At 35.1% G+C, this 13,063-nt stretch overlaps 1 protein-coding gene across 1 annotated transcript; it reads left to right on the top strand.

Moving 5' to 3' along the window:
* The first annotated feature begins 6,662 nt into the window (after positions 1-6,662).
* LOC128241837 (uncharacterized) lies at positions 6,663-11,278 on the top strand. The gene is made up of 3 exons (XM_052958935.1): positions 6,663-6,900; positions 10,230-10,400; positions 10,679-11,278. Exons 1-3 carry the CDS (start codon positions 6,855-6,857, stop codon positions 10,924-10,926), a joined length of 465 nt encoding a protein of 154 aa, XP_052814895.1. The 5' UTR covers positions 6,663-6,854; the 3' UTR covers positions 10,927-11,278.
* The last annotated feature ends 1,785 nt before the right edge of the window (positions 11,279-13,063 follow it).

The following is a 13,063-nucleotide window of genomic DNA, read 5'->3' as shown; positions in this document are numbered from 1 at the left end:
ACATTAATAACAAACATACATAACAAAATATAACAGAGAAGTGGTGACATGGAAATAAACGACCTGGAAATAAAAGCATATAATTTTAGATAGGTACACTATTTGAACAATTATTTACAAAATATGTTTCCTAATATATTCTTGCATTAAAATACAAAATATATAATGGATTAGAACATTTAAACACTGTATCAGTGATAACATCAACCAGTTTTCCCGTCTGTACGCGCATGGTTCCTCTTGTTGAGGTATCACAGTAAAATGGTAAGTTCTTTCAAGTGCATAAATTATGGAAATACGTATACATTTAACGCAGCAAAATAGTGAGTGTTTTCTTGTTTGTATTATTTTAAAAAGATACAATAATATTTATTTAATTCCGGGTATTTGCTTACAAGAAAAAGCTAAGTTAGCTTTTTTTCCGACATGAATAACAAACATATACAACAAAACATAACAGAGAAGGGTGACCTGGAAATAAACGACCTGGAAATAAAAGCATATAATTTAAGATAGGTACACTACTGGAACAATTATTTACAAAATCTGTTTCTTAAAATATTCATTCATTAAATACAAAATATATAATGGATTAGAACACTGTATCAGTGATAACACCAACCAGTTTTCCCGTCTGTACGGGCAAGCCACACGCACATGGTTCCTTTTGTTGAGGTATCGCAAAATAGTTAGTAGTATTTTGTATATGGGAATGACAAAATGGAACAGTAATATGTGGTTGGTAAAAATGGTGTAATAATTCAGCTTGCTAGAAAAAAAATCTTCAGAAATTATTGCTAAGAGTTGGTACTTAAATTATCATCTAATCTCAAATACTACTAGATTTTGTGTGTATTATAAGCAACAATAGCGTACGAAGACATGGTTGCTCCTATGAATGGGTCAATCCCTACCTACAGGTAACCATCCAAACCTCTGGCCGGCTACCGTCCTGACAATATCAGCACATACCCCTGTGTAAGAAATTTAATTGAAAATGCCAAATCGTAACACATTAAAACAAACACACACGAAGTTGTGTGTTTGGCAGATTTTAATGATATATCAGTTTGAAACTTCCATTGAATAGATATAAGCCCTTGTTAATTTGTTTGGTATTGTTTTATTCATACTCAAAATGTCCGCTGAAATCTTTTCTGGTATTTGAATGCGAAATCTTAGGCCATCCCACTGAAAACAAAACTCCTTTTCCGTGGAGAAATAGGATAATAGAAATTCATTGAGACACCTAATTATTCTCATTTTCTTCCTATCTTTTAAATTATAAAATATTTACATATCGCATTTACAAGTGGGACCTGTCCAGGTGCTGATCGACCATCTAAATTCCATGTTATTTTGAGTATATCGTATTTCCTTGGGGATGCTGTTCCATACCTGACTGGCCTCAAAACGTAGAGAGTTATTCTCATATTAAGCGTTGTTGTTACTGATGGCACATCTACACAGCTACATTTCTGGGATTACAATAACATGTCTTAAAAGCTACATGGTTTTGGACATATATTGGTGATATACCGTATGTACATGTGTAAGATTCATAGCGATGCGTCTTACCCTGCTGAGATGTAATGTTGGCAATTGCATTCTATGGAGAAGATAATTGTAAGTTAACAATAATCATTAAAACAGTTTTTAAAGTTCTGTATTGAATCTTTTCTTATTGTTTTGTGTGCTGTGTTGAAAACTAGAGGCCCTAATATTGATCCTTGTGTGCCTTTCACGATGGTGTCCCACGCACTGGTAATTTGGTCAAGTTTAACCCGTTGTTTTCAATTCGTAAGATAACTGTTCATAAGTTTACATGCTGGAGGACAGAAAGATCATATGCATTAAACTTGTCTAAGATGAGTTCATGAGGCAGGCAGTCGAACGCCTTTGAGTGCTCTATTAGAACTGCACCTACATATTTGTTCTCATCAAGGACTTTTACCAGTCTAACACCAGTCTTAACAGGGTAGTTTGACATCCATACATTCTTTCTTGAAAATAGTGGTAACTTGTGCTTGCTTAAGACTATTTGGAAATGATCACTGGCTTGATTGCCTTGGCCTTTTTTTGGATGGGAAATTTTAATGTATCTTTGCCAGCATTGATAATGTTGGGAGGAAACAGATCTATTTCAGTTGCTTTTTTTAGATTTAACCTATCAATATATTTATCAGTGACCGGGTTAAAATGAAAACCAGGTGGCATTTGGCAATTTTCCTGTATTTTGTCAAGGCTATGGTGTTTATCTAGGGTGTTTATTAAGTGAGCTATATTGATGTAAAATGAGTTCATTTTAGTCAGTCAGCTTTTGATCAGAAACCATCTTTCCTATGTTGTCTTTGAGTATTATTGGGCTGTCCAATTCAGTTTTAGGTTTTATGAGATAAATTGTCGGCTTAAAGTCTTTAGATGCGGGTCACTGTCTACACCGTTCTTGGAAATAAAAAGATATAGAATCTCTTTTGACCCAGGTGTTAAGAGTTATGAACTTTGTTTAGCTTAAAAAGGTTGCCATGTTCTGATTTCTGGTGTATGTGCTCCTTGCTTGACGAGCAGTGTAAATAAGTAAACAGTTCATGTTAGGTGGTGGATTCCTTTTTGGTGTTTTCTGTTTTCCTGGGGCATGCTCATTAATGACTTGTTTCAATAAGTGTTTGTGAGCATAATATATATCATCCATGTCCTCAAAGATATGGGCGAGATTAAACGGTACGTGAGAAAATCATGTTCTTTAAGATTAATGTATGACCTAAAAGTGAGTTTCTTTTTCTCAAATGGCCACATCGTTCTCTTGCTATGAGGTCGTGGCAGTGGCTAAGGCTGCAGTTTAAATTGAAAGTTTTACACATACAACCAATAACATTATTTTTCGATCTTACGATACGATCGTTTGTTAAGTTGGACCCATTCTCTGTATAAAATTTTAACCTGAATAGTTCGGAACTCCTCGGCCATTTCCCATCAAAACAATCTCGGATATATGCCGGTACATCACGAGACGTAGTTCCTAAAATTTTAAATAAAAGTCTTAATTATTTGCATTATGTACAGTCGATCGGAATTATCTAAACAGCTGGGGTTCAGCATCTTGTGACTATATTCATAAAATGATGATTTAAATCGTAGCCAAGACTGCCTATTAGATCATAATTATTTTATGAAAAACACTGCTTAAAATGCATGATGTATTACGTACTATTATGATGTGTGGCGATAACAGGTATATATCCTCGAAGTGATGGTTCACCTTCATACTAAAGAAAATAATTATATCTACCATTGTCAATATCTCTCTCGTTGCTTTGTTGTTTTTTTAAATCAATATTATTAAACTATTCATTAAAATTCGAATTAAAACAACATCGATTCTTTCCCAAATACTCCTTACTTATAAAAGTTGAAAAAATTGTATTTGGTATAGTCTGACTCTATTGAAGAAGCACCTTTAATTGCTTGTTTTTCGTTTTTCGGCAAGCCTTTTACAGGTGCGCCCTTCTATTTCCAAGCATCTTTAGAAAAAAATGTTCGTTTATCAGCTATCAATGTAAAAGTGAAATAAATAACGTTTAGCTAAATGTTTAGATATTCCTATTTTCTGAACCTGATTTGTTTCCTGGAACTATAAATACATTTACCATGAACCAAATGAGAACCTCGAACAACTTGTTAATTTGTTCGCTTTCTTGTAAATAAGAGCTAATATAAATAAACTATTGTACTTTTCTTCTTCTTTTTTTTTAAATGTTTTGTTCGATTGTTTGTATTGAAGTATATATTTCATTCCCATAATTGTTAAATCACTAACGGGTGGAAATAAAGAGAATATTTTAAGTATAGTCATTAAGTTTAACTGCTAAATTGAAATTACTACGCAGTCTGCTCTCAGCGTAGTTAAATGTTGAGATTTCTGACATAGTAAACCGTCCGAATACATCCGAGGTTGTTTGCGATGGAAAATGTCCGAGTTGTTCCGAATGCTACGGTCGGGAAGTAATTCATCGACATAATGTCTAGTCATTATCTTGTTCCGATATTGCATGCATTCATAGGAATGCAGAGTTTGTTTTAATGTGTTATTTGCATTATCTCGACAAAAAAACATACCGCAAGCTTAATTTGTCGCAATGAGCAAACCATCAACACTAACGAATATCCACCAACGCTTAGTGTTAGATAAAGTGTGTTTTTGTTCAGGCAAATGTATTCTCAAGTCAAGGTATTTTGGAGTTACATTATTTAACCTGTGGTAAAAGGTGCTGGACACCAGATGATACAATTGCAAGAAAAAAGAAAATTGTCAAAGACGTACGTAAAATTGACATCGTTGTTTATAACGAAAACGACACAAATATCTTTCGCAGTTTTTTTGCGCCTGTTGCAAATTCGAAATTTACTAGGGTTGTCTACCTGCACGTTAATCACAGTAAGCTTAAAAAAGCGCCTATTTTTTAAACTAGGAAACCGTTATGCGCTATTTTAAACGGGGAAACAGAAGAGCAACAAGATTGTTGCGATCATTAGTTTAGCCATCGAAAGTGATGTACATTGTATTATTGGCCACCTACTAGCTTCCATTGACACTTCTAGGATTGTTTTGAGAAAATACAGTACATGCCGATTTTTGAACCAGGGATTTCATTACACAATTTAATTTGAAAATGTAAGCATAGCTATTTTAATGACTATTTTAAATTCAGCGTTTTATTTTAACATGGTTCCAGCAGAGCACACAGATCTGACATATAGAAGCACATTATTACCGATGAGTTTGATTGTATTCAGGGAAATACAAATTCTACTTATTTATAAAAACGTACTGTTACTGATACCTCTAATTAAAATCATTTTCATTAGTTTTTGTTTAGTTACTTGATGTACAACTTTGGGGATTTTGAACACCTTCTAGCCCCATATTATGTTTATATCCTTGGAAAGGGTTTTACCCTAAATGACATTTCAAACATTTCAGCTGTGTCACATTTCAGCTGTGTCCTGTTTTTACTTCTACACACGTGAATACTTTTTATATTTTATTTCCTAATTTTATTAAACAGACTCATTTCGAAAATTGGGAGAATGTGGAACCGTGTAAGAATACTTTTATTGTAGGTTGGCTACGTGTTGGTTTCAATAGTGTGCTAACTGTGGTGCCAGGAGCTTTTCTCCTGAATCGGACTTACTTGTGTAATTTTGAGATCTGCTAGCATTTCAAGTACACTTAGTTGCTTACAAATATCATAAGAATATTTTTGCGGATGCAAATATAATTGCTATGTATAGTACTAACGCCGGAACACAACAACACTAAGAAGTCTTTAAAAGGAAATATGCACATATTTATAACAGTGGTGGCTTTAGTTGCTCTAGTGATGGCGCTGCTGAGTTATGGTGGCGCTGTTGAGTATGTTTTTGCCCCCAAAGTAACATTATCATTAACTTGTAAAATGAATAAGGTTTAAGTTAAACAAACAACTGTAAAAGTGTGGCCTAATAAGTATGTTCTTTTTATAGGCGTTCCCTGTTTACATAGTATGCAGGGAAAGCGATCATACAGGGTGTTGCAAGCTCGGTACTTCGAGAAAATGCAGATAATATCACTAGATCAAAGCAGCTATAATTCTCTGTAATAGTAGTAATTATGCTCCCATTTATTTGGTAATTGAAAAATAAATCCAACACCGCATGAAGCTATTCATATTATTTAACTAAATAAGTGAATATTTATACGTGGATGTTGAACGTCAAGACTTGTCTCAAGAACTGAGCTGCAAATCGATTTCTAAGGAGAATTACTGCAGATAGCAATGGTAATTAAGAACAATGTACATGTGTATACGGTACCTGGTGAAAACAAAATAAGTTCATAATCACATTATGCTTTCGATTTATGAATTTTTTCCCATGATTATGTTCATAAATTTGCAGAGGATATTTTGAAGTTTAAAACGTATCTATGTAACAAAGTATTTTAAATTATAACACAATTTTTTTTGTGGACCGTATATTACAGTTGGCAAACCACATAAGTTAACGGCTAATAATCAAATGCAAAAATATACCTTTCGTCGTTGAGAAAATTGTGGTATTCCAGAAGAGCATGACAGTATATTTACCAATAGACAAAATGGAAAACATACTTCACGTAGGCGGTTGATATGTCTGTGTTGATGGCTGCTGATGCCCATTTATTTTGTTCGGTTAGGGTTACATCTTGTCCAAAAACAGGAAGGGTTGGTAGGATTAAATAATTTTCGGCTTTATATAAGACCATTACTGTCATCATTGGGGAATGTAATAATGAATAAACATTAAGTGATAACCTCCAGAATAAAGTTGTTTATCTACATATAAAATTACACACACACACGCACGCACGCACACACGCACACACGCGCAAGCCCACACGCACACACACGCACACACACAAACACACACACACACACGCACGCGCGTGCGCACACACAGGCACAGAAACACGCGCACACACACACACACGCACACACACACACACGTTTACACAGAATTTGTTTGAACAGACTGAGTAAACAAACGTTAGGGTCGGCGCCTGTTTTGAAGGTAGGGTCTGGAACCCGAACCGAGATAGTATTCTTTTAGGCCTGATGGTTTGTTCATTGAGACATAGCGCATGATGTTTTGTTGGGATAAGAATTTGCCAGAAGACAGCAAATATTACTACATGTGCGATGTGTGGGATACAGTGAATGATTAGACATTTCTTAATTATTAAAAATATCTGAAACGTTAACATTTGTTTGTCTTTAACTATATTCGAGAGTATTATTTATAGTTATATACGAGTATATACTAACAATAGACAGAACATGGAAATGGGTTTCCTGGCGCTCGCCGTGCTTTTGTTGAGTTCAGGTATGTTCGATGTGGATTGTGATACTTTGAGGGGGTGGGGAAACTTTCAATGACACGGCCTGTAAACGCCAGCTCCACCACTTTACGGTGGTGCAAAGAAAAAGAGCTGTCGACACTTCCTTGGTGGAGCTGTGCCCTATGTTTACATGAACAAACGTGAGTATGATTTATATTTTATTTGATAATTTCATTTAGCGGACATATTTCGAAAATCGGAGAATGTGTTACCGTGTAAGAACACTTCTACTGTAGGCTGGTCACTATTTCGTTTCAATATTGTGCAAACTGTGGTGTCAGGGGCTTTTCTCCCGAATCGGACTTGTGCATATTTTGTGATCTGATTGCATAGCAAGTACATTTCGATGCTTACACACCCCCTAAGAACATTCTCACGCATGCAAACATAACAGTTATGTATAGTACTTATGCCGGAACACAACAAAACTGATAAGCACTTCTTAAAAAAGGAAAAATGCACATATTTATAAAAGTGGTGGCGCTGTTGCCCTAGTGGTGGCGCTAACGAGTATGTTTTGCGCTTGAAGTAATATAAAAAGTTAACGCTTTTGGAATGAATACAACAGTTGCTATGTTTATCATTCATTGAACATTATGCTGGTTATGCATACTACTTGCGGAAACAAAACTCTACGCGAACTACCTTAACCTTACTGAAAACTATTTTGAAAACAAGCGGCTAGGTGCTGTTATTTTTACCATATAAATATAATTATCTATCATGTGTGTCCAGTACGGATAGAAAATCCGACCCGAGTGCACGCGCGTAAGCCGGTAAAGAGGTTTACCGAGTTACCGGCCACGTAGCGTGACCGAAGGACCGATTTTTCTTTCTGTACCGGAAAAACATGATTGATATTTTTCTTGCATATCTAAAATTATCAATTTGTGGAAGAATTGAGGTAAAAACGCACTTTTGTACATTTTACCAAAAAGCGCGTGAAACGTTGTTTACTGACGTCATAAAGCGCAGTAATTTTAAATCACTATTGATATCAAATAGTAACTATTTAAATCGCGTTATTACGATTAATCATTATCTATTTCAATTAATTGCATACTTATAATTGATTGCGCTTTATTGAAATGAAATAATGTACTTTTTTTAAACCATACAATAAAAGAAATAAGAAATAACTCATCTTACATGGGGGTGTAAGATGCGTTTTTCCAGTACAGGTCAAATGGCCGGGAACACACGTCCGGTATGCAAGAATACCTCTCTCATAACCGGACCCACATGATAGATACTTATAGTTATATGGTAAAATTAACAGCACCTAGCCATTTATTTTCGAAATAGTTTTCAGTAAGGTTAAGGTAGTTCGCGTAGAGTAGTTCGCGTAGAGTTTTGTTTCCGCAAGTAGTATGCATAACCAGCATAATGTTCAATGAATAATAAACATAACAACTTTTGTATTCATTCCAAAAGCCTTTACATTTTATATTACTTCAAGCACAAAACATACTCGATAGCGCCACCACTAGGGCAACAGCGCCACCACTTTTATAAATATGTGCATTTTTCCTTTCTAAAAAGTGCTTATCAGTTTTGTTATGTTTCGGCATAAGTACTATACATAACAGTTATGTTTGCATGCGTGAGAATGTTCTTAGGGGGTGTGTAAGCATCGAAATGTACTTGCTATGCAATCAGATCACAAAATATGCACCAGTTCGATTCGGGAGAAAAGCTCCTGACACCACAGTTTGCACAATATTGAAACGAAATAATAACCAGCCTACTGTAGAAGTGTTCTTACACGGTACCACATTCTCCGATTTTCGAAATATGTCCGCTAAATGAAATTATCAAATAAAATATAAATCATACTCACGTTTGTTTATGTAAATATAGGGCACAGCTCCACCACGGAAGTGTCGACAGCTCTTTTTCTTTGCACCACCGTAAAGTGGCGTTTAGAGGCCGTGAATGATAGACACTAGAAGCAAAATCAGAAAACGTACTTTGATTACTTACGTTTGATGATGTTGAACATTATATATATTTTGTTTGGTGATATATTTGAATCAGCTACATACTCATTTAGTTATAGACACACGCCACCTTTAGCACTTTGATAATTGTGTCCTTAAATGTTGGGTAATATTAGTTTAAACTTGTTTATTTTTTCAACGGTTGTGAAACAAGCTACTGAAACTTATATCAATCACTCTCGTTCGCACGATATTGCGCTAGAGTGTCGGTCTTCTGTTGTGGGAGAAACCGGAGAACCTGGAGAAAACCAACTTGTCCGACTTGGTGACCACAAACCAAATATTGATTCTAATCACTTGCTGTTCTATTTCACATAAACTCATATTTATAAGGGACCGTGGCGGGAGTACTCGGAAAATGGTTCTCGGGTCCAAAACTAGGTTAATAGGTAAATCAAGAAAAGAAAAACGTTCATTAATTAAACAACAGTGCGAATATGGGTCAATACCTGGACACAAGGCACAATCAAGAGCAAGATTTGCGTGTCGCAAAACATCCCGCGTAATGATGTTTCGCAATTAATATCGTGTCCTTTTTTCACTGCATACCTAGCTAACAAATGTATGTTTCCCGTTAATATTTTATGATAACATAAGCTTTATATTTAAATTATCAGCGAGGCCAAAGTTCGATGTCAAATGTATTGTGTTTCGTAGAGCACCAGGCAAAACGATGTAGCTAATTGGATTACTTTTTATTGATAACTGACCAATGAAATCCATGATGCTATATAAACTCGGTTAAGGGAAGTTTAGCAACCGAAGTTTTAATACACATTCAGGCCATGTAACATGCATGTGAAAATGATAACATCTAAAATGATATCACATATTCAAAAAAGCAGCAAGAATTCCGACTAAAACAAAGTTAAAAACAGTTTTTTAATGTCAGTTCTAAATTAAAGAGAAAGAATGATTCTTTGTTAAACTAATTAAACAAAAAAATACAATTTTCACATGTTCAATTCGAATTTGAGAATTTAATGCTTAATATGAGATTGATGAATATTATTTGTTTCTGTATTTGTTAAAATATCTCTACGCCATTATATACCGATAATTATCACCTAACACATTAAACGTATATTAATCAAAAACATCCAACTGTGCTATAAACCTCCCCTTAGTTCAATATATTCCACAATCATGTCCTACTTTCTTGAGCCCGCCCTCTAAGTACTCAGTTTCGATGCAACCAAGTGCATCACAACCAATCCTATTTTGAAGCACTGTAAGTATTAAATATATAACTCATCGGACACATAGTATATTTAAACTATGACTTTCACTTTTACGAACAATTTATTTTCCAGTGTCTCTGGTGAGCTCTCTACGATGTCACCAATGTGTGTCGATCGGGGGTTCCGTTCTCCATTATAACCCCAACTGCGTGGAAGCTAGTACTATCCCCTATAGGACGTGCTCGGCGGGCATCAAGTGGTGCTTTACCTCCCGGCATATTTTGGAGGATGGTAGTAAAAATGGTAAAAATAATGAGTAAGAATGGGAGGAGTTAGCGAACCTTTTAAATAAATGTAAAACTTTTAATTATTGTATAAACTATTAAATTACTAGAACATTAGGAATCATATAGATAAATAAACATGGGTCATCGTGCAGACGACACATTGAAATTAATTATTTACCTATAGTACTAGACTCTCTTCAGTTGAAAATAGATAAATTGTACATTTTGGCTCGCAACACTATGTGTGCATTCCATTTAACATTATTTTCCATAAATTCCGTTTATTTATATTAGCAACTACACGTTCATGTGCCGACCCAAAACAGAAATACTTCCCAACCGTTGAGGAGGGTTGCCGACGACGGACGATCAATGGCTCGTCGGCAATCGTGTGTTTCTGCCAAGCAGACCTGTGTAATCAACAGGACCTCGAGTATATGGACAAAAATCTCCCAGCGTCCGCCATTGGGTTGTGTCTGAATTTCGTTGTCTGCTTGCTGTGCAGTTCTTTGGTGGTTTTAAGAAAATGGTTTATTTGTTAGATATGTGTTTGCTGCTGTTGTTGCTTTCTTGGTCTCATTTTTGTCTATTATAAACTATAGTGTGAATGCTTGAATAATCCGAGCATTTTGCTTTTTATAAACCCTTTTAGGCTTAGGATATTTAACTGTATACGTATTTACTGTTAAGTTTTGATTGATGTTTCAATATACAGTTTGTACTCCAACTACTAGTAGAATTTAATACATATTCTTTAAAAGATGAATGTATAACGTGTTTGTTTAAAAGAACTAGTTTATATTAAAGTGGCTTGTTTAGTATCAAATGGTGAGGTTTGTGATACATTTGTTCATGTCGTGTTCTTTTGTTATTAAAATAGTTATAAACACTTTGAAAACCCTTCTACTATGCTGTATCTTGTTATATAGTATTGTATTGGTAAATAATATTCCTGATTCCTGATGTTATTTCAAAATGCTGGAAATGTCTCATTCATTCGAAGGCAATGATCATGCATAGACTCTGGCATCAGACCAATCTGAATACTGTATTGTCGTATCTGAATACTGGATTGTCGTATAGGCCCAGGTTTTAAACCTATTACCTGTAAAAGTTCAGACCAATCTGAATACTTTATTGTCGTATTGGCCCATGTTTTAAACCTATTACCTGTAAAAGTTCAGACCAAACTGAATACTGTATTGTCGTATAGCCCCAGGTTTTAAACCTATTACCTGTAAAAGTTCAGACCAATCTGAATACTGTATTGTCGTATAGGCCCAGGTTTTAAACCTATTACCTGTAAAAGTTCAGACCAAACTGAATACTGTATTGTCGTATTGGCCCATGTTTTAAACCTATTACCTGTAAAAGTTCAGACCAATCTGAATACTGTATTGTCGTATAGGCCCAGGTTTTAAACCTATTACCTGTAAAAGTTCAGACCAATCTGAATACTTTATTGTCGTATAGGCCCATGATTTAAACCTATTACCTGTAATAGTTCAGACCAAACTGAATACTGTATTGTCGTATTGGCCCAGGTTTTAAACCTATTACCTGTAAAAGTTCAGACCAAACTGAATACTGTATTGTCGTATAGGCCCATGATTTAAACCTATTACCTGTAAAAGTTCAGACCAATCTGAATACTGTATTGTCGTATAGGCCCATGATTTAAACCTATTACCTATAATAGTTCAGACCAATCTGAATACTGTATTGTCGTATAGGCCCATGATTTAAACCTATTACCTATAATAGTTCAGACCAAACTGAATACTGTATTGTCGTATAGGCCCATGATTTAAACCTATTACCTGTAAAAGTTCAGACCAATCTGAATACTGTATTGTCGTATAGGCCCATGATTTAAACCTATTACCTATAATAGTTCAGACCAAACTGAATACTGTATTGTCGTATAGGCCCATGATTTAAACCTATTACCTGTAAAAGTTCAGACCAAACTGAATACTGTATTGTCGTATAGGCCCATGATTTAAACCTATTACCTATAATAGTTCAGACCAATCTGAATACTGTATTGTCGTATAGGCCCATGATTTAAACCTATTACCTGTAAAAGTTCAGACCAATCTGAATACTGTATTGTCGTATAGGCCCATGATTTAAACCTATTACCTGTAAAAGTTCAGACCAATCTAAATACTGTATTGTCGTATTGGCCCAGGTTTTAAACCTACTACCTGTAATAGTTCAGACCAATCTGAATACTGTATTGTCGTATAGGCCCATGATTTAAACCTATTACCTGTAAAAGTTCAGACCAATCTGAATACTGTATTGTCGTATAGGCCCATGATTTAAACCTATTACCTGTAAAAGTTCAGACCAATCTGAATACTGTTTTGTCGTATTGGCCCAGGTTTTAAACCTATTACCTGTAAAAGTTCAGACCAATCTGAATACTTTATTGTCGTATAGGCCCAGGTTTTAAACCTATTACCTGTAAAAGTTCAGACCAATCTGAATACTGTATTGTCGTATTGGCCCAGGTTTTAAACCTATTACCTGTAAAAGTTCAGACCAATCTGAATACTTTATTGTCGTATAGGCCCATGATTTAAACCTATTACCTGTAAAAGTTCAGACCAATCTGAATACTGTATTGTCGTATAGGCCCAGGTTTTAAACCTATTACCTGTAAAAGTTCAG

The sequence above is a fragment of the Mya arenaria genome, chromosome 7, assembly GCF_026914265.1.
Source record: "Mya arenaria isolate MELC-2E11 chromosome 7, ASM2691426v1".
NCBI classification, from domain to species: domain Eukaryota; kingdom Metazoa; phylum Mollusca; class Bivalvia; order Myida; family Myidae; genus Mya; species Mya arenaria.
Note: the sequence above shows the minus strand (reverse complement) of the source record. Positions and strands in the feature narration are given on the sequence as shown.